This window comes from Neohortaea acidophila, assembly GCF_010093505.1.
Source record: "Neohortaea acidophila strain CBS 113389 unplaced genomic scaffold BDY17scaffold_8, whole genome shotgun sequence".
Classification (NCBI taxonomy): Eukaryota; Fungi; Ascomycota; class Dothideomycetes; order Mycosphaerellales; family Teratosphaeriaceae; genus Neohortaea; species Neohortaea acidophila.
In genome coordinates, this window is record NW_022985517.1 from 398868 (window position 1) to 424963 (window position 26096).

Genomic DNA, 26096 nt, shown 5'->3' on the forward strand with positions numbered 1-26096 from the left:
AGGGAATGAGTCATGTGACACGTTGGGTCGCTCTCTCCTCAAGACGAGGAGAGAGCGAGCGCACGGGCTGTAGGCAGTAGCATCGCACTTCAGCTGCTCCGACCTTCCTTTACCCAGCAACTTCATCTTGACTACGAGGAATCAATGGCAGACGATGGCACAGCCAAAGCTGCTACTGACGCATCAGCATAACTTACAAGCGGAGCAGGCCTCATCGGCAGACATGTTTTACGCGAAGCATCGAGTGATTGGCCGTCCAGAAGCCCCGCGATCGGGGAGTCACGCATTGGTTCCGATAAATGAGCAAATGGAGCCCCATCAGGGATTAATCGACTCATTTTGGGTCGTCCAAGTGGTGAGAAGGAGTAGAGTGAAGTGGCCCATGGAGGAGACAAGGTAAATGAGTCAAGCAACGCGGTGCAAGCAAGGGTCGATGGCGGAAGACATCGGCAGCTAAGATTAGGCGAGCAGGGAACGACGTGCCGGCGCCCGCCGGACCACCACGATCCGCTTCCATCGTTCTAGAAGGCGGGACTTGGCAGTAGCATGCCGGTATGAGGTCAGTGCAAAGCCTATCTGCGCGCAGCTGCTCGAGCTTGTGGGGAACGACTGGATGCATCGGAGGCACGCATTGATGGCCTTGCCTTTCACCCACAGCCCTTATCACTTCCACCCTCACTCACCCGCGTGGGCGAATGCTCTCTGACGCTGACCTCATCGCACTGTCCTCTCGCGTTGCTTTGTACTCTTCCGGTCCTGTTCTACCCCCGCGTGTCAGCTTGGTAGAGCGTGTCTGACCGCTCGAGACGATCAAACGCGACAGCACCAGCACGGCATTACATCGCGTCAGATTATTGGCAGACATGGCTACTCGCCTGGCCTGAACCAATTTTGTCTTATCCGCCAGCCTCCTGAGGTGTTGCAAGCGTAAACCGGTCGCGCGCAAACAGCACACCGCCTAGTCGATCAGCGGTCCAAAAGACGCTCACGCCCAACGTCGCACCGCATCTCAGCACCCATGCCCAACTGTCAGCGCCTGATTTAGGCAACTGGGCTGGGCGCGATGCCGGCACGACAACCCCTTAAGAAGGCTACTTCGGGCCCCCACCCTACCACCCCTCCTCCAACCACTCTCGACCCATTCACTCTCCTCCAAACCTATGATTCCGACCTCAACCCTTCTCGCCCCGTCAAGTCCTCCCCGCTCGCCTCCTCCACAATCGCTGGTCTACCCCTCGAACTCCTCGACCGCCTCAAAGCCTTCCCCCTCTTCCGCTCCGCCCCCGAATCTTTCCTCCTCAGCATTGGCCGCAGCCTGCGTCCCAATGTCTACGTCTCCTCCCAGGAGATTATCCGCGAGGGGGAAGATGCAAAGGCTATGTACTGGCTGGTGCGCGGCGCCGTCCGTGTCACCAGCCGCGATGGCGAGAGCACCTACGCCGAGTTGAAGCCTGGGGCTTTCTTTGGGGAGATTGGTATCCTGATGGACGTGCCACGCACAGCGAGCGTGGTGGCCGCTGTCAAGAGTATGGTGGTGCGATTGAACAAGGAGGACCTGCAGAAAGAGCTCCCGCTTTACCCGGAGGTGGAGCGAGCTATTCGTGAAGAGGCAGTGGAGCGGTTGACAATTTTGGAGCGGAAGAAGCAGGAGCGGAGAACGTTGGTTGTCAAAGCCGACGGTCACATGCAACCTCCCGCGGCGCCCAGGAAACGTTCGAGAGATTGGATGGCGGGAGATGTGGAGATGGGAGATGTTGGAGCATTGATTGATGGGGAGGTTGTATCGAACAAGAGGAGGAAATCCCCGTCCCCTGGTCTAGCAGAGATCGCGGCCGGCGGTGCGGCATTGGACAACACCCCCTTAACCATCCGCGAGCTTCTCAAAGAGTTGCCGCTCTTCTCTGGCCTGCCGAGCGAGATTCTGCATTTCCTGGGCCTGAATGCGCACCCGAAATCCTTTGCCCCGTTCACCGAAATCCTCAAAGAAGGCAGCATGGGTCGGGATGTCTACTTCATCATCAAGGGCGTCGTGGAAGTGGTGAAAGCTGCGCCGGAAGGGAGAAGGAGTTCCGCGTCATTACACACGAAAGCCGATCCCGTGCGACAAGAAGTGAAGGCGAGACTCAAGACGGGCCAGTACTTTGGGGAAGTTACCAGCTTATCTTTGGCGCCCAGACGTACTGCAACGGTGCGAAGCGTTAGTGAGGTGGAGTGCTTGACGATCAGCGGAGAAGTGTTGGATCAGTTGTGGAAGATGTGCGACGGCAATGTGCGGCGACAAATCGAGCATGAGGCGAAACGACGACTGGAGGAGGCGAAGAAAGATGCCGACGTGCAGATGAAGGATGTGGAGGCGATCGGTGGCCCAGCACCCATTCCCGTGAAGCAAGTGCAAGCCGATGGGGCGCAAGATGAGCAAAATGACTGGCGAGCGGAGTTGCCAACGGTGGTGTTCGACGAGCCGCCTCTCGACATCGCCGCCGGCCACTCTCCCCAGATCGAGCCCATCGACCCGGACCCGTTTTTCAATCCGGACCTCGACAACATTCGCGCCAAATCTCGACGCTCATCACTTGCCCCGCCGCTCCCAGGCCCCGATGGACAGACTTCGCCGCTCTTCGCAGTGGAGCAACGCACACCGAGTCCGCCTGCTATCCGGCTGCTTAATTCCTCTCCACTCCGCCCTCGTGATGCTCCCGCGCGAACTGCATCGCCCTCATCGCCAGCAATAGTCTCGCCAGCAGTCTCACGCAGACCGAGTCTGGCCCGTCCGCCTTCCACTCTTGCCGAAAAACGACTTCCAGAGTCCATACTCGCGCTCGTGTTCCAGCACCTCGATCTCCTCGATCTCATGCGCCTACGCCTTGTTTCGAGACACTGGTGGCAATTCCTCAACACCTCCCCCGACATCTTGCATCATCTCAATCTCTCACAGTACAACCGATACGTCACCGACGAAGTGCTTCGAGACATCATCGTGCCCTTCGCCGGCAGTCGACCCAAGGAAATCGATCTGAGCAACTGCTTCCACGTTACGGACGAGGGTTTCCGCTCCCTGACCGACGCGTGTGGCGAGGGCGCCAAAGTATGGAAGATGAAGAGCGTTTGGGACGTGCAGGGCCCTGCTGTACTGGCATTGGTCGAAAAAGCTAAGGGCCTAGAAGAGATTGATCTGAGCAATTGCCGGAAAGTAGGCGACAACCTCCTCGCGAGAGTTGTAGGCTGGATCGTGCCCAACGACTTGGGTGGCGGCGCTCTCCATCCACAACAGCCACCGCCACCTCCACACTCCAGAAGAGCAGGGAACAGACATCGACAACAGCAACAACTGCCTCTGACAGCCACGCAAGCCAACCAGCCTCCTCCACCGCCCGGCACAGTCATAGGCGCTAGCAACCTCAAGCGCCTCACCCTGAGCTACTGCAAACACATCCAAGACCGCAGCATGGCGCACATCGCCGTGCACGCCTCCGAGCGCCTCGAGAGCCTCGACCTCACGCGCTGCACCAGCATCTCCGACGCCGGCTTCCACTCCTGGAGCATCTACGACTTCAAGAATCTCCGCAAGCTCGTGCTGGCCGACTGCACGTACCTCACCGACCAGGCAATTGTGGGCGTCGTAGGTGGCTGCCGCAGCTTGCGCGAGCTGGACTTGTCTTTTTGTTGTGCGCTCTCTGATACGGCCACGGAAGTCCTCGCGCTCGGCTTGCCTGCTCTGCGATCCCTCAATATGGCCTTCTGCGGCTCCGCTGTGTCGGATAACAGCCTGCGCTGTATTGGACTGCACCTCCTCGAATTGCGGTATTTGTGCGTCAGAGGGTGTGTGCGCGTGACGGGGCAAGGGGTCGACAGTGTTGTTGAGGGGTGTCGGCACTTGGAGGAGCTAGACGTGAGCCAGTGCAAGAATTTACGGCCTTGGCTTGACCGAGGCGGGGTTCAGAAAGTGAATGGTGTCTGGAAGCGGAAGGTTGTGTTTAGCACTGTGGCTGATGGGACCTGGAGGAGTCCAACGAGGTGATGACACGAAGGGCTTTGCTGCTTACTTGTATAATGATTTGCGGGTGGCGAAGAGATGGATGGCTATATGCAGTCTTTGCGCATCCTGTGTGCTGTGGCGCTTGGAATACCCCGGAGAGCGTTGATACTTCATCATTAACGTGTTAGTCGTCCACAAAGCACCGCGTCGCTTCCAAACTGCCGCCAGCTCGTTTGGTGCAGGTTGGCGGCGTTGACTCGTTCGCCGTTCTTCACCTGAGGCGATGGCGAGATCGTCACGCCTCCCTGCCCAAGCCACGTAGGTGCGATAGTGATGATCACGCTGTCGACGAGGTCGGGATGTTGAAGCAAATCGTTGATGATCGTCGCGCCGCCTTCAATCATCATGCTGTTGACGCCTCTCCGTTTGAGAACTCTTAGGAGATCCAGCCAGTCGATGTGGCGGGGCTGAACAGTAACAGAGGAGTCCGTGGAGTGCCCACCACGCACAAAAACCCTCTCCGCGTTGGGCACGTCCGACTCTCCTTCAGACGTCATTGCATCCAATTGTTCTTCAGAAAACAAAGCATCCGAATGAATAACCGAAGGCGACTTGCCTTCCCGCTCGCTCGCAAGCCGCCTCACTTTGGAGTCTGCAACATTCCAGCGAGCACTAGGGTCAAGAATAAAGGGTCGCGGCTGCGTGTCTCGACTCACACCCGGATACCTGCAATTGAGGCTGGGGTCGTCTGCAATGGCCGTGCCGACTCCGACTAGGATCGCGTCGTGCTTGAGTCGGAGGTAGTGCGTCATGCTTTTCGTCTCCGGGCCTGAGAGCGTGGTGCGGACTCCTGGAGCGAGCGAGATCATGCTGTCGAGGGAGCAGGCGTATGTTAGGGTGATGTGAGGTCGGTTTGGTGCGGCTAATATCGTATCTCGAGACGGGAGATACGGGAGAAGGAAGTCTTTTGCTGCATCTGGCAATTCGCTGATTTCCGTCATCGTTGGAGTCTTGATGTTGATGTTTCCGGTCGTTTCATAGTTCTACTCGTTGTGTGGGAAGGCGGAGTGAAGTTGTCCGTGACGTTCAAGCATTTGGATGGCGCCAACTTTATCCAAGGACGGGCCATCCTCTCTTTCGACTTCATCCATTCGCCGTCTCGGCAATGGGGCCATATCTCCTCCACTGAGACGCAAACAGCGTTTAATCTCGTTGAGATACTCGATCGCTTACATTGTGACAGTCGGTCTGTTTCCAATGACTCGCTTGAGGTGACCGACCGCTCGGACCGATGATGTTTGCTGCTCCTCACTACACGCAGTGCCGGAGCGGTACATGCAAACATTCGCTAAGAAGTGTACACATCTCAGATGCCTCTTGATGCCCGATCTGAGGTGGCGCGTTGATATTCGGTTGGTCGCGTCGCAACATCTACAGCAGCGCATCTTGCACGCCTGCTACAGGCCGTGATCTGAGCATACGTAAGCATCGCACGATCTCACGATTTCCACCCCGATGTATGCACGATACAGGCCAGGGTCCTGATGATTGGAGGAAACCCCTGTGCTTCGATGCGATTTCCATGCGAGGAGCGCGTCGGATTTCGTATGGCTGACCTCATCTCAGGCTGGCTTCAGACAAGGTTTGCGATGTATCACAATTAGTCGACAACCTATGACGGGAAAGTCGAGACACTCGCTCGACCTTCGCCTGTCGGCATTGGAGTCGCCGCCTTTTTGCGAGCATGTCTGGACATGCTGGCGACTCTCACGGCCATCCCCCCTCCATTACGAACAACCGGTGAGCGCTACTGAGTGGTTCCAAACGACTCATGCACGCAATCTTGATCATGCAAACATCCCCACCGCACACGTCACGATCGACGCCCACTCTCGCTTATTATGCATCTTTCGCCGCATTAGGCAGCCTGTTGTCGTGTTCGAAGGGTTTGTAGGACATTGCCGTACGACCTTCGCGTCAACGACTGGCTCCCCGGCCATGGGAACATCGGCTTGAATCTTGGTTCGATCCTCTTCCTGGCTACCGCGCCTAACCCCATGTCCTCCCATGTCACCGCCGCCTCGAGCGATGATTGCTCTCCCGAGTGTACGGCTACACCCTGCTCTCGTGGCTGCCATGTATTTGTCATTCTGACCCGACATGACGGTTCCGGCCTTGCAAGTCAACGCTCTGGTTCCCGGCATCCTTCATTCACACGGTGTCTGGACGCAGCCAAACTACCAAATCTGAAGCAAACCACAATTAGCGCAGCGAGCTCAGGTAACGCTCTTTGCCCTGGCATGAAAGCTAACCCGTTGTCAGGCTCTACTGGCGATCGTCCTGAGTCCATGCTTTGGGTAACACGTAAGGCTACGTAGCCCCCCAAACGGGCGCTGTCACTTGGATACGTGGGGACTTCACCTCTCGCCATTCCAAATCATTTGTTCACTAATCTCATTTGTCATTCGGAACAGGACTGGTGGTGGCTAGGACAAGCGTCTGCGAATCCATGGCGCGCGGAGCGGTCTGCTCGAGATCTTGTGTTCACCAATACGCCTGTTGGCTTTGGCTGGTCTACATCCCCCCGGGAGCCGCGATCAGATCGGATGAGCTCTTGGATTTGAAATCATCCCATGTCCACGCCTCCCACCGCCTGTACGCGGCCTCAAGTAGCCTCTGCCATGGCGGTATCAAACGTGGCACGGCACATGAAATGCCGACCAACAGCGCTTTGCTCCACTCCCAGCCGGCATCTGCTAAGGCTGCACGCACGCCTCGGGGCGCCGGCCCCTCCTTTTGGACCTATATTTGAGTATTCTTGTTTTGACGTATCTGTGAGTGAATTCTGCTCCCGTGCACAGATCTGACCACCGTCTTTAGCCACATCTTCGGAATCGGAGCACAAGTTATCGCTTGAACCAAGATGCTCTCCATCTTCGGCGCCACTACTGTGGAGAAACATCCAGATCTGATCTTTGCATTGTCCGCAATCATCCGTCCGCGCGGGATACAGCACGATCTCAAATCTTGAAGCTCCCATTCCCGCTTGACACCTCTCCATCCGTCTCAGTTCGTGGCTCAGGCTCAGCGCTGAGTGTTTCTCGCTAATCGAGATTGGAGGCGGCTGGCTTGACACCTTAAAGCCTCGATCTGCCCGACGATGTCTGCCGCTGTTCCATGACATGGCTTCCCTCTCCTGGGCAGACTATGGGCCATCCTCGACTCCCCAAGATCCCCAAAACATCGACTATCGACTCAAGAAGATCACCACCCGCCAGCTATTATCCTGCACGACGTGTCGTGAACGCAAAGTCAAGGTAAGCCTGATGCCACCGATGATCATCGACGTGTTGGGGACTTACTTTTGCAGTGCGACCGAACCAAGCCATGTTCTGCGTGTTGCGCACGTGGGCATCCAAAGGAATGTGAATTTGTCGTCGGTGAGGGTAACGATTACAGTCCCATTCAGCAGTCATATGAGATACGCAAGCTGCGACTGGAAAACCAACAGCTCAAAGAACGACTTCAGGCCATCCGGCAAGGCCATCCTGATGATGACGGCGCGGAAGACGATGTGGCACTGGACCAACGACCATCAAGGAGTGGCACGAAGCCCGTCACTGCGCGCCAACGCAGCTTGAGGACGATTGACCGCGTTGACAACATCTACTTCGGCACTCCGGGTCTTGCAAGCATTGTTTCGGATGTAGCGTATCTCCCGCAATCCGCCGCATTATCCATTGCTAACCATACAACAGTTCGCCAACCTGCAGCTGGGTGCACACTCGTTGACGCACACCGTTCCCAAAGGTCGGGATCTGTATGCAGCCGACTCTTCGCCATACCCCTTCCCCGTCATCTTCAACCACTCCACCAGCTCTGCTCTATTGGAACTTCTGCCTCCCAAAGAAGAACTTTTAGAATACCTTGATCTCTTCCAGCGTCGTGCTCAACCTTGCGTCTTTCCGTTCACACCTGAGGAGGCGACGAAAAAGGAAGTTGAGCGCTTCTTAAGCGATGCAGAGCATAACACCGAGACGGCTCCAGATGTCCTGGCTTTGATCTTTGCAACGCTCGCTACTGGATTGCACATGGGTCAGTACGACCGTAATGGCGGCCAGTGGAACGCCGTGACCTCCGCTGCGATTCGTCGAAGACAAGATGCCTTCTGTAAGTGTGCCTTGATTGAAACATGGGAATATGTGCCTGGCTAACACCACATTGCAGTGGCTGCGAGCATGCAAGCCTTGCGGAATGCATCGTTCATGAACATGCCCACGCTACCAGGTATTCAGACTCTCCTCATGATGGGACCGTACTTGACAAACACGGGCCGCTTCCTCGACGCATGGACGCTGTTCGGCACTACAATACGCCTCGCTCATTCCATCGGACTCCATCGAAACCCCAAATTTCTCGACCCCGTCCCGCTTTTACCAGAATGCTCTGCACGGCAAGCGCTTTGGTGGTGGATGCTGCACATGGACCAGCAATACTCTGTCACTCTTGGTAGGCCGCTTGGAATATCTGGCACCGGCGACTGCAATCCACCTGAGCAACTGACTACGAACCCAACCATGCTTCGACTCAGCGAGTTCACGCATTACTTCACCATTCTCGCACGTCTCATCTTGAGTAGCAATGGCATGATGGCTGTGGCCAAAATTGATGAATACACTGACAAGCTGCTTGGCCTGTGGGATACAATGCCCAGTGCGTTGCAGTTTGACGAGCGCTGGGTGCATTCCGAGACCGCACTGCCGGAGTGGCCGATGGATGTGCTGTCCACATGTAAGCAGCCTCTTTTATACCCTTGTTTTACAACAGTGCTGACACTTTTCAGCATTATTCGTCAAAGTGCAATCGTTCTTGATCCTCCTCAATCGGCAACGTATCGAACGAACACAAGGTTCGGATCCAAGAGGCCCGTCGCCGCCCTCATATGCATCCACAATGAGCAACCGATGCAGCGCCGAGGGCTTCCCTCGCCATCCAGCACCGGTGCGCGGCCGAGCGCTAGTCATCAACTCCTGCTTGCAGATCATCAAGGCCTTCATGTTCTTCAAACATCGACATCCCGCCCTGCTCGTTTGCTGGACGACGAGTCAACAGGCCTTCAACGCTTGCATGATCCTGCTCCTCGACGCATGGGAGACTAACGACGATCAGCATGAATGGCTCATCAGACAAGCTTATACCGTCTTTCGCGAACTTGAAATGCACAAAGTGCACTCCCTTGCCGAGCTGGCGGTCAATCGCATCTCGGGCAGTCTTCAGAAGCTCGGTCAGCGGCGCGAAGAAAGAGCAAGACTGGACTCCGTGTCGATGTCGAGATCTGGCAGCGACATTCAACATCCATACTCCATGCCATTCGACAACGCGGCTTGCGTGAATGACGACGATTGGCCTCAGTCTACAGTCATGGGGAATACAGGCGTGTTGCTGCTCGAAGACCCAGGCTTGCAGTCCTACATCCCGCACCCCTTTCAACCCCTCAACTGGAACGCGATGGGCAGCAACAACGACCACCAACAGCAGCAAAGCGACGTGGACATGCTCTCTTCCCCCATCGACAACAGCATCCCAGTCAGCCAGGCCGTCGCAGCCCCCTTCCCCCTAACCTCCGCTCCTCCTCTCTCCGCCTTCTTCTCGCCAACCCCAGCAATGCCCGCAAGAACATCGCCGTTTCTCCTCGGCTTGCAACCACGCATGCCCCTCTCACCCGCCGCATCCTACCGACGATCTCTCCATCAGAAGCGGCGAGGACCCACCGCAGCGGCCGCTACTTTTACACCGGTCAATGACAATGTGAGCCTGCCTTCCTCCCCTTTTTCCAAGTTTTCATGTGGAGTTCGCTGACACGTCGATGCTATGCTGGAGTAGGACGTACCAATGTCCTCGTCTCATTTCCAACCGTATCCTCCACCGCGCGGTGCTGCGCACGCTGTGCCTCACTCCAGACCACGCGGCGGGCATAGGTATGATGGGAAGTCGGGGCGGTCGTTGCCGAGACGGTAAGGGGGTGGGTTTGAGGGTGATGACGATTGGGGTCCTAGGAGTCTGCGATACCCCAAACAAGAGAGCGAGCGATATCATAAGCCTTTAGCCGGATAGCCAGGAGCAGAAGTAGTTGATATTTCATTCACGATAGATCATTCATGAAGCTTCATCATCGTCCCCGGGCGGAAAGAAGATGTCCACCAATAAGATCTATCCATGCCCCCGTCCAAAGCAGCAGCATCCAACCCCAGCCTTCCAACTCCTCCATCATCACATCAATCATCTCATTCATGCAGCATATGCGTCGGACAACTGCCCACCCCCTTCGTTTCCCACCAAGCGCGAATGCAAGTCCGATGGAATTTACACAAACACTCCATGCGCCCCATCTCCTCGCCAGGCTGGAACTCCTCGAAGCAAATGACGCACTCCTGCGGCTCGCCGGCGGCGTCGGCACAGTCCTTCTCCGTCGCGCGGTAGACGGCCATGCCGCGGGGGCGATAACTCGTTGCACGGGGACGCGTTGTGGTGGTATTGGAGGGGGCGGAGGTAGAAGGTGCGGTCGGTGGGGCATCTGTGGCTGTAGGCGCTGATTGCGTGCTGGAGGTTCGGGGTGGGTGTAAGTGTGGGGCGGAGCCGACGCTGGTGGTGTTGGAGGGGTTGGAGGAGAAGCGGGCGGTGATGCACTCTTGGATGTGCGCTTCGCGGACTGCGTCGCCGGGGGGCAGCTCGAGGCCGCAGACGGGGCATTCGTCTTCTTCTGGGATTTCGCGGCGGGGTGGGCGGGGTTGCGGTTGGAGATTGGTTGTTGAGGTGGTGCCTGCGGGTGGCCGCTGTCTGGCCGGTTGGGGTTGCGTGGTTGGTGGGATGGCGGTGCTTGCGCTTGCGGTGTAGCGGTGGGTCGATGGTCGGGTGTGATCCGGCGGAGGAGGAGGGGGAGCGCGAGAGTTGGGACCAGCGGGGTTGTTGGGTGGTAAGCTTTGACTGAGGCCGCCAGGTGGATTAGACGTCACCGGAGGTTGTGGGCGCTGTAAAGAGGGTGGTGGCGGAAACTGCTGGTATCGATACCGTGCCGGTTCATGACTGTCTCTTCGCCTCGGAGGAACGTCTGTAGGCTGAGCAGGTCCGTCCGGTTCCGCGCCAGGAGTCCACGGGTCAGGTACACAGGGGTTGCATACTCTCACCACCTCGCCTCCTTCAAGAGTTCGATAAGGATTACCAATCGGAGGGCCGAGGGGCCAGCGATCAGCGTCAGGTAATGCTGGAGGCTGGACAACGTATTGTCTCGGGATGGTGATTCGATGCGGCGAGCACCCAGCACACACGACTCGCCCACACTTCCTGCAGTGATGCTTGCGGTACCAGAAGCTGAAATCCGTCCCGCACACCGGACAGCGGTCGACGGCTGCATCGGGCTGCCAGGGCGGAAGCACAACATCGCTGCTTTGTCTTGTAGCTCCGCTGGGTCTGGAAGCACCCATGCCTGGTCTGGGATGATTATGTGCAGCTGCTCTTATCGTCTCCTCGCTGTCTCTTCTTCTGCTGCTACTTCGGGGTGGCGGAGGTCGTGTGGGGGAGGTGAGATCGATGGCTGTTTCTCGGCTTTGCCCGGCCATGGTGACAGAGTTGGAGTTATTCGACACCGTCCGTCCACTCCACACTACTCTACGAGGGAGGTCTGACTTATCCGGCGAAGATGCGGGGTGTGGTCGCTTGCGGTCTGCGGATGACGACGACGATTCAAGTGGTACGGTGTCGTGTGCTGTTCGAAGAAAGTCGAACCACTTGGCGCCTTCGTCTTCTGGAGAGTAGTATCGAGATTGAGGGACAGCCTGAGAAGAGGAGGAAGACGGGAAGAGCTGAGGACGGGGCCCGCTGCTCATAGCGGAGGGAGGTCGCGTGCCCGGCCGGCACAACCGGGGTTCCTTCTATTCCCGGCGGCCTCGAACCTCAGGGCGCCGAGACTGAAATCGAAAGTGCGAGGAGGGAATAGAAAGGGGCCGATGTGGTGTGGCGAGGCTCGCCACTCAGGGAAGTGCAGATGACCGTTGGCCTTCACTGCTGACAACACCCCGGATGCGGAGAGGCCACGCCGTTTCACGTGCAACGAGGAAGCTTTCGGGTAGATCTCGGGCGGGCCCGTGGAGCGTTAGTCCGGCAGCCAATCAAAAGCTGATGGTTCAGTCCACCCAAACCGTATCTACTCTACGCATGAGGCAGGACCACGACCACATTTCATGATTGATTGACTGATTGATCTATCGCCAGATGGGGTATCTCAAAATGCACACGTCCGCCCGCAGAAATGCTCAAAACCATGCCAATGTCCAGAGCGCTGGCAGACCCGGCCACCGCTCCTGCCATGCGCCCAGTATCTCCGGCACTCTTTCATCGAATCCCGCTCTCGCATGCGGCATGCCCGCGTCAAACCCATTCACACCAGCGGCACCGCCATTCGTCGCGCCCAGCGCCTCCCTCTCCTCCCTCGCAGCCTGGTTCAGCTCATTGGCCAGCTCCAGAATTGCCCTCCCGCCAACCAGCGCTTCCTCATGATTATCCTTGATATCCACATTGAACACGTGCACTGGCCGATTGAGCGGGCTGCCCCTCGTAAGCAAGTCGTCCACCACCGCGTCCCAGCACCGCTCCTCGCACGTAAACACGATGTCCACCACCCCCGCCTCCGTCCCCACATACCCTCGATCGGCATTGTACTCCGCCTCTCCGCCTTCCCATCTTTTCCCGATGCGAGGCACACCCACGCGCCAGTCTTGCCAGCGCTCTGGGCCCCACTTGACGCCTCTGTTGCGCTCGAGCATGGGTAGGATGCCGTTGGCGCGGTACAGGCGCGCGTCTTTCTCTGCAAGTTCGTTGTACATGCTGTCGTAGGAGGTGTTGTTGAAGGTGTACACGTTGGGTTGCGTGATGCTGGGGCCGGGTAGACGGACGAGCGAGCCTGTGCCGAAGGAGATGGTAGGATATGCGGCTTCGGAGGTGGAGAGTCGGAGGTGTCTGCAATTCTCTGTGAGTTGGTGAAGGGTGAAGGGGGGAAAGAGGCGCCTTACGCTTCCATGGAACGATTGTTGTTGCTGGCGCAGACGGTGCAGAACTTCAGCTTGTAGCCGCCTGGTTGCGCTGCCTCGCCTGGCTTCTGCCCATTGGGCTGCTGTGCGGTGGTGTCACTGGACCCATCGAGGCTTACGGTGGTAGAGTCGGGCTGATCTTCCGGCGGTGGAGGCGGGGGAGGTGGTGGTTGCGACTGGACGTTTCGTCGTCGCGGGTCGGTCGCCATCTGCGGTGTTGTGAGAGCCACCGAGGATACTCGAGCAGAGGGGAAGAGAGAGTATGCGCGGTCCACACGTGAATGCTTCGAAAGTCTCGAATGCATTCCGAACGACTGGTGGAGTTTCAAGCTCACGGAACGGCTCTTTCCGTAAACTCAACCCCGTGCTAGCGTCGATGCAGGAACGAGCAATCCGGGGAAAGAGGTCCATGATGATGTCAACGACGCAACGTCTGAAATCGCAACACCAAATACAAACACTCTTCGCGAAAGAGGAGCAACATCAGCGAGCGCGTGCGACTCCTTCACCACCTGGCACTTCGCGACACTGCAACGTGCATGCTTGGCGCATCGAGACTGCTACTCCCTTTGGCCTTTCGTCGATTGCCTCCACCGCGACAACCACAATCACTCGTACGCGCTTTCTCGTCCAAGATGGCACCGAAAAGAAAAGCGACATCGCCCGTACGACCGTCTCCCACCAAAAAGCCCAAAGCTGAGAATGCCGTCTCCAGCCACCTCAGCCCGGCTGAGGAAGCCGGCATCATCCAACGCGAATTCTATCCGCCGGAAATGAGCAACGCGCGCTGCGAGCAGTACCACAAAGGCGAAATCCCGCGACCGATGGACGTGCTGCATTCGAAGATCAAGGACACAAAAGCCCAACGTGAGACGATCAAAGTCGGCGAGAGCGTGGTCCACTGGTTCAAGCGTGACCTCCGCATGTTCGATAATCGAGGACTGAGTCAGGCCAGCGAGAAAGCAAAGGAGGCTGGCGTGCCGTTGATTTGCATGTTCGTCGTCAGCCCGCAAGACTACCAAGCGCATCTCACAAGTAAGGCTCGGGTCGATTTCGACTTGAGGACGTTGGAGGTGCTGCGAGCGGATCTTGGAGAACTCGATATACCGCTGTACACTACCACCATCGACAAGAGGAAAGACGTGCCCTCGCACATCCTGCAGAAGTTCCAGGAGTGGGGCGCAAAGCACGTTTTTTGCAACATCGAATACGAAGTCGACGAGCTGAGGCGAGAGACGAAGTTGATTGACACCTGTTTGCAGCAAGGCGTCGACTTCTCGCCCGTTCACGATGATGTTGTGGTTGCTCCTGGCAGCATCTCGTCGGGTACTGGCAAGCAGTATTCCGTCTACTCTCCCTTCTTCAAATCCTGGGTCAAGCACGTGCACGAGCATCCACACTTGCTCGTTGAGTCGCCGGCGCCGTCTGCAAACCCTGAAGCCGCCAGGAAGAAATTCAAGGCACTCTTTGATTGCGAGATCCCATCGGCTCCCGCAAACAAAAGCCTGTCTGCCGAGGACCGTGAGCGCCTTGCGAGCTTCTGGCCCGCCGGAGAACACGAGGCCCGCGATCGACTGGACCGCTTCCTGGCAGAAAAGATCAAGTCGTACCAAGCCGTTCGCAACCTTCCAGCAGCCAACTCCACTTCGCTTTTGAGCCCGCATCTCTCCGCCGGCTCACTGGCAGCTCGTACCGCTGTCCGCCTAGCACAACAAGCCAACAGCAGTAAGAGGCTTGACGGAGGCAGCGCAGGCATCACCACGTGGATCTCGGAGGTTGCGTGGCGCGACTTCTACAAGCACGTCATGGCGCACTGGCCGTACATCTGCATGGGCAAGGCGTTCAAGTACGAATACTCGAACATCGAATGGGAGTACGACGATGAAGCCTTCCGCCGCTGGACAGAGGGCACAACCGGCTTTCCCATTGTCGATGCAGCAATGCGGCAAGTCAAAACAATGGCGTGGATGCATAACCGCTGCCGTATGATTGTTGCGTGTTTCCTTGCCAAGGACCTGATGCTAGACTGGCGGATGGGGGAGAAGTACTTCATGGAGAATCTGATCGACGGCGACTTTGCCTCGAACAACGGCGGCTGGGGCTTCTCCGCCTCTACCGGCGTGGATCCCCAACCGTACTTCCGCATCTTCAATCCGCTGCTGCAGAGCGAGAAGTTCGATGAGAGTGGGGAGTACATTCGGAAGTGGGTGCCGGAGCTGAAGGGCATTGAGGGCAAGGCGATCCATGATCCTTATGGGCGAGGGGCGCAGAAGCAGGCGGAGAAGGCTGGGTATCCCAAGCCCATGCTGGATCACAAGAAGTGCAGGGAACGGGCATTGGAGAGGTACAAGGTGGGATTGGGCAGGTCGACTGCGAACGTAGGGGGAGGAGTGCACAATTGAGGAGTGCTCACGTGACGACATGTTTGGTCGGGTGATATGTCTCGCTGCGTAAGAAGACATGCCGCGCGGCTTACATAACTCAGCGTAGCCTCTGTATACAGTACTCACTGTCGAGCATGAGGTCCGGTGTTGCTTTGGCTTTGCACCGTCTCCTCGCATCCGGGAGATGCCGGAATGGGCTAGCATTCCCGATGTGATGCTGTGAATATGTAGGCTGCTGCATTCGTGGTGGTGTGCGGTATGGATGCATGCTTGCAAGCTTTTGGCCGGACATGAAGCTGAGCCTATGGTCGACACCACCGAGCAGTGCGGAGGGTACATTTCCAGCTTGATTATGCAGAGAGGAAAGGCGAAGGAGGTGACGTTCATGTTGGTCAGGCTTACATAACATCTCCGTCATGCATGCGCTGGAGCTCTGCCCCACCATTACCTCACACCACCCAATGGCGGGGCAGTCGGTGGAAGAGAAAACTGTTTTCCTCTCATTCTACACTCTTCCACTCTCCCATATCTCTTCTCTACTTCACTCTACCCATCACCAAACCATTTCTCAGCTTCCTCCATTCAATCCCAGCCCCACATCACTCTACCCCATACATCCGACATCATGCCCGTCAGAATCCCCGAGAAGGAGCATCTCCTCGACCTCCTGTCCATGAAGGGCAAGGTCGTGCTCGTGACCGGCGCCTCCGGCCCGCGCGGAATGGGCATTGAAGCGGCGCGCGGACTCGCCGAGATGGGCGCCGACGTGGCCATCACCTACGCCTCGCGCAAGGAGGGCGGCGAGAAGAACGCCAAAGAGCTGGCCGCGTCGTACGGCGTCAAGGCCAAGGCGTACAAGTGCCAGGTCGACAAGTACGAGAGCGTGGAGGCGCTCGTGGCCGAGGTGGTCAAGGACTTTGGCAAGATCGACGCCATGGTGGCCAACGCGGGCGCGACCGCCGACTCGGGCATCCTCGACGGCTCCGTCGAGGCGTGGAACCACGTCATCGACGTCGACCTCAACGGCACCTTCAACTGCGCCAAGGCCGTCGGCCATCTGTTCAAGCAGCAGGGCCATGGCTCGCTCGTCATCACCTCGTCCATGTCGGGCCACATTGCCAACTACCCGCAGGAGCAGACGTCGTACAACGTGGCCAAGGCCGGCTGCATCCACATGGCCAAGTCGTTGGCCAACGAGTGGCGCGACTTTGCCCGCGTCAACTCCATCTCCCCCGGCTACATCGACACCGGCTTGTCCGACTTTGTGCCCAAGGAGACGCAGGATCTGTGGATGAGCATGATCCCCCTCGGCCGCAACGGCGACGCCAAGGAGCTCAAGGGCGCCTATGTCTACTTCTGCTCGGACGCCTCCACCTACACCACCGGTGCTGATCTGCTGATTGACGGCGGGTACACTTGCAGGTAAAGGCGTGCAAGAAAGGCTCGGCTTCACGTGTGAGATGAGGGAGAAAAAGCATACGCGGTAGTTAGCAAGATTGAAGTAGGAAATGTACAAGTGATGCTTCACTTGACTTCTTGTTCACGTTTCATTGGCCTTGGCCTCATTGCATAGGCACGATTGTGTGGTAGCCTGAGCAACTCTTATTCCTTGGTACGCTCCATGGCACTTGTGCGGCCTGTGCGGCTGAACCACACCTCGTCCATGCATTTTGCGATTCGCTATCTCTGCATCAGCCATACACCGCTCATATCAAATGGCTCCAAGATACAACGTCAGTCCTTTCAATTTCAGCCCCATGGTAGATCACCACCACCGGCAGACCGGATGGTAGCTGCGTTTCGAGATCTCTGCTGCACTTTTCACGCATTTTCACGACTCATTGCGATTTCACCGAGTACACGAGGAACACCAGTCTGTCCCGACTCCCATAGCAAACATATTGCTCTTCACTTCCAGGACTGGCTGAACAATCGGTTGCACACAAATTCATTCGACACACATCTATCTTCTCCAAGCCAGACATCCACCCATCTCGGATTCCAATCCACCAACTGAACCATGGAAACAACACCATCACCCCCCTACACCCCCAAAACCTTAGCAACCTGCATCACCGCCCGCCACAGCACCCGCCTCTTCACCCCCGACCCCGTGCCCGCCTCAATCCTCCGCGCCTGCGCAACCCTAGCAACCAACGCCCCCTCAAACTCCAACACGCAACCTTGGCGCCTCCGCCTCGCCCACGGCCCCGCACGCACCCGCATCGTGAGCGCCCTGCAAAGCGCCGCCAACGACCACGGCCCACGCATCGCCCCTCTCCCAGCAGAGTTCAACCACTTCCGCTCCGCCATGGGGCACAAACTCTACGGTCCAGAAGGGTGGAACATCCCGCGGGACGACGCGGCGCACCACCTGGAAGCGCAGCTGCGCAACTACGAGTTCTTCGGCGCGCCGGTGTGTGGCCTTGTCACGCTTTGCGATGAGCGGTTGACGGCCATGGACGCCATGTGTGTGGGGCTGTTTGTGCAGAATTTCGTGCTGGCGTTGACGGAGCGGGGGTTGGGGAGTTGTTTGCAGGTTAGCGTTGTGGGGTTTCCCGAGGTGGTGAGGAGGGAGTTTGGGGTGGCGAAGGAGGAGGTGCTGTTGTGTGGGATTGCGATTGGGTGGCCTGCTGTGCATCCTGTTAATGTGTTGGATATTGGGCGGGAGGACGTTGATGAAGTGCTGATCTTGTTGGATGAGTAGGGTGTTGGCATTTGGGGGAAGGTTGTTTTTGCGTTCAGCGGGCTTATAGATATACACACATCCCATTAGTAGAGCATTGCATATCCTTCATTGTGGAATCAACAGATCCGTCGCGCGGTGCACCGCACCCTCAATAATCTCCGCCCACTTCCGAATCGCAGTCTCATTCTTGTCCGCCACCGCCTCCACCAACCCCGGATACGTAGCCCCCGCATACCCCGTCCACAATCCCGGCGCGAAAACGACATGCTTGAACCACGAGCGGCTGTCGAGCCCCGGAGCGTGAAGGAACTGGCGTTCCAGCAGCTTGTACTTGGTGTTGAGGCTGCGGATGGATCTGTACAGCTCCGCGCGATTCCCTGGCTTCTTGCTGCTCGCCAGATCGATTAGTTTCGAGGCTGTGTGGTCAAAGGCGACGGAGACGCGTTGGAAGGCTTCGATTGCGGCGTCGAGGGCACCGAAGAAGTTGCGAGGTGCGTCTTCCTTGGGTACAGTCTCTTTTAGGCTGTTCAGGTAGCGTTCCAGGCTGAACGCGTAGTCGGTGGCATTGAAAGAGATGACAGGTTCCTCGACCAGCTTCGCGACGAGAAGGCCGGCGACCTGTGCGATAGAAGTGTGGTAGAGGAAGCCCGGGTCGCCGAAATTGTCCATCCAGTAAAAGCTGTCGTAGTTGCTGTGGTAATGATAGACAGGATCCGCGGGGCCTTGAGCACTATAGCCAATGTCGATGCAAGAGATGCCCGCAAAGTCCTGGAAGGCGGTGTAGTCACTACCCGATCCCATTGTGAAGATTAGGCCGTCCCAGAGGTCGCGGACAGTTTGGCCTTTAGTCGTTTGGTTGGGGGATTGCACGGAGCTTGTGATGTCGTAGAGTGCCTTGTTCAACACCGGAGCAGCCGAGGTGCGGAGGTTGGGGCTGACGGCGCCCACGTCGACGTTGACATACGCTATGGCTGCGTCGGACAGCCAGGGCAGGTATTCTTCCACCCATTCGGTGGAGCCCAGCAAGCCGTACTCTTCCCCATCCCACGATGCGAAGACGATGGTCCTTTGCGGCCTCCAGCCTTTCTCGAGGGCTTTGCCGAAGGATCGGATGATTTCGTTGAGTGCGGCGGACCCGGAGTTGGGATCGCCTGCACCGCCAGCGATCCAAGCATCGCGGTGGTTGCCGATCAGGATTACCTCGTCCGGAATCGAGCCATTGATGACACCAATCACGTTCCATGCCGGCGTGATGACGTATTCCTGTTCGTTCATCAAATGGACGGTTGACGACTCGGGCGACGGTCCGACGCTGTACTCCACGCCCTTGTAGCCCAGTCCCCCGTTATGCCAGGACGAAGGGAAGGATGACGCATTCGGCCCATGTCCGTTCAGAGCCTTGAGCAACGGAAGTGCTTCCGCGTAAGAGATTGGTAGGGATGGAACGCTTGGAATCTTGCCTTCGACAGACTGGCGAGGTACTCCTGGTTTGGATGGGTAGCCTTGGGTTGTTGGGTCGCCGGGTGCGACGCCTTGCGCAAAATTAGTAGCTGAGTGATCTCGGAATCGGAGCCGACTCACTCAAGTATGACACACTCCCTCTCTGCAAGCTGCTTGGGTTCCTGGCAGGTCCATGCGGGTAAGGCTTGAACCCATGCTCCTCCGTAAACTCCCCATCGTCACCAGGATCGTCGTACATGATCACGCCAACCATGCCCTTCTCCTCGGCCCCTTTGATTTTGAGGCCACGGAAGATGCCACCGTACTTGACCAAGGCGATCTTGCCCTTCAAGTCCACGCCGGCTTTCTCGAGTTCCTCGTAGTCATCATACATGCCGTAGTTGCAGAAGACATACTGCGCCGTCACATCGCCGCTCGCGGAGTAGCCATGGAAGGTCGGGATTCTGTCCTCGAGACCAGTCGTGGGGTCCTCGGGCAGCACGTCTTCCTCCAGAGTGGCTTTGAACACCACCTTGCCATCTTCCAACAGGGCCAGCCCGCTGTCCACGGGGTAGTTGAGATATAGATCATAGGTCACAATCTCCGAGTGCTTGACACCGAACTCTTCCCACAAGTCTCGCGTCCACTCCGCTTGACTCAGATTCTTGCCGCAGAGGTGCGGGCCTGAAGCGTAGTACTGGCTCCATTCCCTCGCTTTCATCGGATCGGGGGTGTCTCGTAGGATGTCTTTCAGCTCGGCATAGCTCAGGCCTTGCGATGCAGGCCACGACTTGTGCGGCAGTCCGCCTTTCGTCAGGGCAAGAAGCACGGCATCGTCGTCGCCATTGCCCAGCACATCGCCGCGAGCTCCGATGCCTATGAGGACGAGGATCACGACGAGGGTGACGATGGGGATGCAGGCGAGCGCAATGGTGCAGTATCTACGCAGCTGGAGAGGACGTCAGTATCATTTGCTTGCAGGGCAGGATGGAAGGGACTGAGATGACATACCGATCGATGTGGGTATCGCTGGTGCTGCTCCGCTACGGGGACAGTTTGCAAGAGTGGGGTGCTTTCGGAGGGCATCTTGGCAGCGGTGCTTTACATGCCACGCGACGGGGCTTCCAAAGTATCCAAGACTCGAGGGGCGCTTCTCAGCCGGGGGCGCAAGGGATATATCTGGGAGAATGGCAAAGTTGGCCAACCCTCTGATGCGAATGCGAACGAAGCCCTACCCCTCGGTGTCGTGCTTGCCCGCTGCAGCTCACCTTCCCCATCGAGCTGGCGCGGAGTTCCACTCAAGCTCCGAGTTGGCGGCGAGTCTGTTCCGACTTCATCTGCTCTCCCCTTTGCCATGTCTGCTGCTATCACATTTTCTGACAATAGCGATCTCCACTGGAATGGAAGTAGGCTGAATATAGAGTGCTCCTCAGTACTCCAATATCACAATATCTCCGCAGCCCGGCGCAGAGGCAACGCTCATACGACAATCTGGCCCGGACTGCATCCTGCTCCTCCGTACAAAAGACCAGTCAATGTCTGCTGCAGAAAGGTAGAACAACGTTACTCAAAGCCAGCATCCAGCGTGGAAGATCAGGTAAATTTGAAAAAAGCCGGAACGCCTGCCGTCAACTTGCCATGTCTCGCCATCCCGCCCTTTGGGTAGCTTGGACGGATGCCTTTGGACTTCGAGTCCTGGCATTTTGCCGATGGATGATGTATACAAGTTGCAGGATTCCAGGGCTTGCTGTCGGGTCGATCTTGAACATTGCGGTACTCCAACATTCCCAAACCCTGTCTTTCGTTTTCTTACGCTCTCTCCACTACTTTGTTGTACACTTGCTGGTACTTGCATCTTTCCCGACACGCGATCGGTACTCTGGCCTCAATACACCCTCTTTCATGCCGTTGGCCGCTTTTCAAGGCATACTGGAGGGTCGAAAGCCGTCGCTACTTCAAAGCGTATGTCGTGTACACTGCGTAATGTGCTCTGGCATCGATTTAATTCGCCGGAACTTGGGCCAGACTTTCCAAGCCGCGACGTTGTCCTGGCTTCTGGTCGTTGACGGAAGTGATCTGGTGTGATACGCGTCCGAGAGAAAAGGAGGAAGTATGTAGTGCTGCTGATTTTGAGGGCTGGCGATGCCGGATCTGTGCGTACTGGCGAAGGATTGGCCTTCGATTGAGGGTCCGCGATTGTTGGACGAGCTACTCCGACCGATGTGCTTGCTTCCTGACACGTGGGCTAAGGTACCGCTGACGCGCTTCCTGAGGTGGTAGGTGCTGACTGCGAGCTCAATTGATCGTAAAGAAGGTTGGCAGCGCGCAATGACCTAAGTCGACCGCCCTTCGTCGCTGTATCGGTCTCTGCAGTGTATGACTGGTCGAAAATGCTTCCCATCCGCCCCGCTGGCTCTGGTCAGCTTTCGCTCGTGGTGAGTCGAATGCAATCCTTACAAGATGGCCCGACTGACGCGTAGTAGCAAGCAACAAACACACTGAGACCTCGACAGCAAGCAAAAAGCCCTCAGACCGCCTTGCAAGAGCCCTTCGACGACCCATTGAGCCTTTCAAATGCCCGGCAACCACTTCAAGCTTCGCCCACCGACCACGAGCTTCCACCACGGCTCCACTCAGCCATCCGATTGGCCTACAACTTCCCATACAAGCCTAGCTGCCGAATCGACTAGCGCGCATTTTAGCGCTCCCGCGTCTCTTGAGGAAAGTACCTGAGTCTACTCCAGCAGCTTCCCTTCCTCTCCCTTCTTTTCTCTTTCTTCTTCATACCGCAAGAAACACGCTAACGTGTGTCTCTTACAGGTAACTCCAATCGCGCTACAGTACCGCCCGATCATCGCCTATGCACGACAGTGTGACTTCTAGTGCGAGACATATCAGGGCGTTGCTGGTGCTCCGAGTTGAGGGCCGAGCGTAGCTCCAATTTCTTGAACATCCCAACCTTTTTTCATCAGGCCTTGAGCTGCATTGCTTGAGTCTGGAGAAGGAAGCATCCTTGAAGTTGTTGCTTTTGTATTTGCCGTCGTGGTGGACGTTTGTACGCGTCTGGGAGAGGGAGGTAGGTGGGTGTGTTTGTGTGTTTGACGTCTGCTGGGCGAGCGACGAGCAGTTTGCTGTGGATGAGTGCTTGTAGAGCTACTACACAGTCTTGTTTGTCCTTCTTTTCACTGTCTACACGCTCTCACGGCCTATGGCTCACTTAGTCTTCCACCCTCATATCCGTTGAGATGTTGGTGCCGGCTCACATCTCACCGACGCGGTCGTGGAGGCGGCAGATCGCGCCGGAAGCCTTCCAAGCTACAGCACAGTCGACAGGTACGTCGAATCAACCATGAACACAAGCAGCACTGATGTGAGATAGACAAGATCTAGCTTCCACCACAATCGCCATCATTCCTCCACGCCGGAGATTCGAACCACAAGCCCTCGCTGCCAGTCACAAAGCCTCTCCCGGCTGATCAAACTCCATACCACCTCGGACACGAGCTCTCCGTCACCTTCATCCTACTTCACAAGCCTGACAACTCGACTGAAGCGTTCCAAAGCCGTTATCATGGGATGTACACTCGTAGAGCTCACTCTTCCTTCCTCTGACGCATCTCCACGAGCCCCCATCAATATCACGCAGCGGCAGGGCAGTCACAGGGCGAAAGGGGGCAGTATGAACGGTATTCTTCACGCGAAACATAACCCTCTCCCCTTTGACCGCCTCGCCATTCGCCTGTTCGGCGTTTAAAGACGTCGCTGAGCGAAAGCTTCACGCGTTGAGGCCTTTCAGCATACGGTGGAGCACGGTGAAGCTGCTTTTGATGATCTTTGGGGTCAGGACAGACAAAGACGCGTGCAAACATGTTCAGGGGGCAGTTCAATGGTGATTGGAATGATTCGGAGGCTGGAGAGGGCAATTATCTTGTAGATGCTGAATTGTTCGGCGATCGCTGCTGAAACGGGTTGGATGGCCCCCTTTTGCACCAATGTGGCCTGCAGCCTTGTTTCTCTTCCTCCCCATGCCGCGTGACAACGAATTGGACGTTTCTTCAGCTCTTCTGCCCCATCGCTTGGATCATGATCGATACTCACGCGTCTGCGGCCCTGTACAGCGTCAAACCGCTTCTCCGCGTCTTGTTAGGCCCATTCTGCTCCCGCTGTCGCTCCTTCCGTGTGAACTTGCTGCGTTTGATGAGTGAGTTCGCGTCACACAGCCTCTCGCAATCAAACCTTGTCTCTATTGTGCAGTTTTTCCCACACACAGCTTTTTGATATGGTCACTTCGAAGCTCTTTCAAACCCCTCGCTCTCTTCCTCCCGCCCTCGCTCACCACCACGGTCTCTTCTCGCTGCTTCGAATCAATCAACCATCGTTCACGCACCGCAAACTCCTCCACCACCACCACAACAACCGAGAAGATGCAGTTCACCAGCGTCCGCTTCAACAGCGCTGGCCTCCGGCACCACTTCTTCGTCCGCGTCCCCGAGATCGCGTCGACGACCGGCCTGGCAAGCCTCGCCAACGACATCTTCCACCTGCCCCCCGAGCTCTACGAGATGTGCAGGCCCCTGCTGCCCACCTTCGAGGCCCGAGCCCTCTGGGCTCTTCTCATGATCCGCCGCGGCCGTCTCGACGAAATGAGGCTCTTCATTCGAAGCTCGCCGGAGCTGCGGCTCCATCCCCAGCTCGTCACCGCAATCTTCGCGACCCCCGCCTTCGCCGGCGAGGTCATGACGCCGCCGAACCTGGGCCCCGGAAACGGCCTCATCACCTACGACAACCTCGTCAACGTGTCCCTTCTCGCCGGGAACATGGCGAGTGCTCAACGCTGGGCGGCTCGACGCAGCCAGGCGGTGGACGCGCACCGTGTGGCGATTATGCTGCACGGGACCGCCTTTCGCCTGGCGCTCGACCGCCCATCTGCGTGGCTGGACTTGTCGCCGTTCACCGCGCAGACGCGGAACCAGTTGACGACGTGGTCGGATCTCATCCGGGATGCCGAGGAGGGAGGGAGGGCCGGGGAGGCCGAGACGCTCAGCAGGCTCCGGGTGGAGCAGGACGATATGACACTGCGGCTGCACTGGGCGGCGATTCTGGAGGTGGTCGGGGGTTTCTTGTAGTGGGAGGGGTGGATCTTTTGGTCGAGCTTCTTGATAGAGCTGGCTGTATCTCCGCGCGAACTTCACGCGTTTGGCTCACCGCAGGTGGCTTCAATTCTTTCTTTCCAATCCTTTCAATTGTAGAGATGATGAAGTTGGGCAAGCATATCACGTCGTGAGTGAAAGGGGCAAAAGTTTGCTTGGCGGCCAAGACTCCACATCTCATATGCACTTTGGCTGCCGATAGCCACAGCCATCCTTTCAACGCGGTATGATAAAAGCATATTGGCGAAGAGAGGTGAGAATCCGTCCAGAGAATCGTTTTGAAGCTCATTGTAACATCCCAAACGCACACTGGCCATTGACTACATCTCTGTAGAGAAGCCACGGGCGAAAGCCTTGTGAAGACTCCTGGAGAGTTCACTCCAACCCACTGGATCGTAGAGAAGCAAACATGCTGGCCAAGGTGTTGGTTCGCAGATATGACACTTCTGAGGCTTGCATACGGGCGATAAGCTGGCTCTCCGGGCATCCTACACAGGTGCTGGCTTTCTTCTTCATCTCACGCCTTGGTGCCGATGGGATTGATCGGAGAGAAGCAACCGCTCGTCCGAGGCGCTTGGGGGTCGATCGGGTGAAATGCAGCTACGCCAGCTGCTGGTGGTCCAATAGTACCGATAGTAAAATGCTCGAGTCGAGTTCGTCGTGTCATGATATCCGCACTGCCAGCTAGAGTCCATACAGCTTCAGCCCTGGTCCTCGTCCATCCTCTCTATCGACGGCAGCCCTTCTTCTTCACCTTCGTCGATATCCGGCACAATGACATCCCAGTCTCGATCATCATCTTCGTCGCTAACCCTGATGTCGTCAATCTCGTCGTCCACAATCTGCCCTCTTCCGCCTGGCTGCCCGCCCTCGCCCCGAAATCTGAAAGCCACAATCCCACCATCCCGCAGCCCAACACTCTCCGGACACTCTCTGCTCGTATCCGCCTGCTTTTGCTTACCCGCTGAAGCCTTGCCCTTTCCCTTCCCGCTATCGCTCCCATCGGCAAACATTTCCCGCCGCGGTTCTATGCTCTGGAACCCCTCGGCCAAATCTTCGGCATCCCTGGGTTTGGCAAGTTGTATTTCGGCGGAATTTTGGGGGATTGCTGCGCCGCTGAGCCGGCCGTGCGGATGAGTTTGCTGGACCGCTTTCAAAAGGTCGCTTTTCACGCTGCTGAGCTTCTGTAGTGGATCGACGTGGAGGATGATGGTGGTTCGGTTGTTTTTGAAACGGAGTGTCCACGTTCGTGGGGAGGGTTGGGTTGTGGACATTGCGCGGTAACTCGCTCAGTGTGACGGCTGTGGTTATCTCGTCGCAAGCCGAAACGATGTGGCGCGTTGCGAAAAGGGAGTTGCGTCGGTGGTGCAGTGG

At 57.1% G+C, this 26096-nt stretch overlaps 13 protein-coding genes across 13 annotated transcripts; 7 read left to right on the forward strand and 6 right to left on the reverse strand.

Annotated features, from left to right (window-relative positions):
- Positions 1–1129: 1129 nt before the first annotated feature.
- On the forward strand, positions 1130–4003 carry BDY17DRAFT_229577 (uncharacterized protein; the record flags this gene model as incomplete). Its single annotated transcript, XM_033730192.1, has 1 exon — positions 1130–4003. A coding segment is annotated over one exon (2874 nt), but the record flags the coding sequence as incomplete, so codon positions are not given.
- A 149-nt stretch (positions 4004–4152) lies between these two features.
- BDY17DRAFT_325874 (dihydrofolate reductase-like domain-containing protein) lies at positions 4153–4977 on the reverse strand (the record flags this gene model as incomplete). The annotated part of the gene is made up of 1 exon (XM_033737423.1): positions 4153–4977. The coding sequence occupies one exon, from the start codon at positions 4975–4977 to the stop codon at positions 4153–4155; it is 825 nt and encodes a 274-aa protein (XP_033587731.1).
- Positions 4978–6300: 1323 nt separating this feature from the next.
- On the forward strand, positions 6301–6948 carry BDY17DRAFT_183832 (uncharacterized protein). Its single transcript, XM_033729937.1, has 2 exons — positions 6301–6384; positions 6451–6948. The coding sequence occupies exon 2, from the start codon at positions 6486–6488 to the stop codon at positions 6786–6788; it is 303 nt and encodes a 100-aa protein (XP_033587732.1). The 5' UTR covers positions 6301–6384; positions 6451–6485; the 3' UTR covers positions 6789–6948.
- A 48-nt stretch (positions 6949–6996) lies between these two features.
- Positions 6997–10048, forward strand: BDY17DRAFT_183839 (uncharacterized protein). The gene is made up of 5 exons (XM_033729938.1): positions 6997–7293; positions 7347–7682; positions 7735–8146; positions 8204–8767; positions 8820–10048. The coding sequence occupies exons 1-5, from the start codon at positions 7159–7161 to the stop codon at positions 9833–9835; spliced, it is 2463 nt and encodes an 820-aa protein (XP_033587733.1). The 5' UTR covers positions 6997–7158; the 3' UTR covers positions 9836–10048.
- A 212-nt stretch (positions 10049–10260) lies between these two features.
- BDY17DRAFT_325876 (FYVE zinc finger-domain-containing protein) lies at positions 10261–11592 on the reverse strand (the record flags this gene model as incomplete). The annotated part of the gene is made up of 1 exon (XM_033737424.1): positions 10261–11592. The coding sequence occupies one exon, from the start codon at positions 11590–11592 to the stop codon at positions 10261–10263; it is 1332 nt and encodes a 443-aa protein (XP_033587734.1).
- A 613-nt stretch (positions 11593–12205) lies between these two features.
- On the reverse strand, positions 12206–13368 carry BDY17DRAFT_300803 (Ssu72-like protein-domain-containing protein). Its single transcript, XM_033734123.1, has 2 exons — positions 13042–13368; positions 12206–12988 (listed from the first exon to the last, which is right to left on the reverse strand). Exons 1-2 carry the CDS (start codon positions 13362–13364, stop codon positions 12286–12288), a joined length of 1026 nt encoding a protein of 341 aa, XP_033587735.1. The 5' UTR covers positions 13365–13368; the 3' UTR covers positions 12206–12285.
- On the forward strand, positions 13369–15577 carry BDY17DRAFT_300805 (deoxyribodipyrimidine photo-lyase). Its single transcript, XM_033734124.1, has one exon. The coding sequence runs from the start codon at positions 13599–13601 to the stop codon at positions 15459–15461; it is 1863 nt and encodes a 620-aa protein (XP_033587736.1). The 5' UTR covers positions 13369–13598; the 3' UTR covers positions 15462–15577.
- BDY17DRAFT_183864 (uncharacterized protein) lies at positions 15501–15978 on the reverse strand. Its single transcript, XM_033729940.1, has one exon. The coding sequence runs from the start codon at positions 15886–15888 to the stop codon at positions 15541–15543; it is 348 nt and encodes a 115-aa protein (XP_033587737.1). The 5' UTR covers positions 15889–15978; the 3' UTR covers positions 15501–15540.
- On the forward strand, positions 15934–17005 carry BDY17DRAFT_300806 (uncharacterized protein). The gene has a single exon (XM_033734125.1). The coding sequence runs from the start codon at positions 16069–16071 to the stop codon at positions 16867–16869; it is 801 nt and encodes a 266-aa protein (XP_033587738.1). The 5' UTR covers positions 15934–16068; the 3' UTR covers positions 16870–17005.
- Positions 16998–18193, forward strand: BDY17DRAFT_183862 (nitroreductase). Its single transcript, XM_033729939.1, has one exon. The coding sequence runs from the start codon at positions 17464–17466 to the stop codon at positions 18148–18150; it is 687 nt and encodes a 228-aa protein (XP_033587739.1). The 5' UTR covers positions 16998–17463; the 3' UTR covers positions 18151–18193.
- Positions 18194–18237: 44 nt separating this feature from the next.
- Positions 18238–20658, reverse strand: BDY17DRAFT_253701 (peptidase M28; the record flags this gene model as incomplete). The annotated part of the gene is made up of 3 exons (XM_033731368.1): positions 18238–19664; positions 19714–20521; positions 20584–20658. The coding sequence occupies 3 exons, from the start codon at positions 20656–20658 to the stop codon at positions 18238–18240; spliced, it is 2310 nt and encodes a 769-aa protein (XP_033587740.1).
- Positions 20659–23725: 3067 nt separating this feature from the next.
- Positions 23726–24994, forward strand: BDY17DRAFT_183949 (uncharacterized protein). Its single transcript, XM_033729941.1, has one exon. It carries the CDS (start codon positions 23852–23854, stop codon positions 24854–24856), a length of 1005 nt encoding a protein of 334 aa, XP_033587741.1. The 5' UTR covers positions 23726–23851; the 3' UTR covers positions 24857–24994.
- Positions 24995–25423: 429 nt separating this feature from the next.
- On the reverse strand, positions 25424–25996 carry BDY17DRAFT_325883 (uncharacterized protein; the record flags this gene model as incomplete). Its single annotated transcript, XM_033737425.1, has 1 exon — positions 25424–25996. One exon carries the CDS (start codon positions 25994–25996, stop codon positions 25424–25426), a length of 573 nt encoding a protein of 190 aa, XP_033587742.1.
- Between the last annotated feature and the right edge of the window lie 100 nt (positions 25997–26096).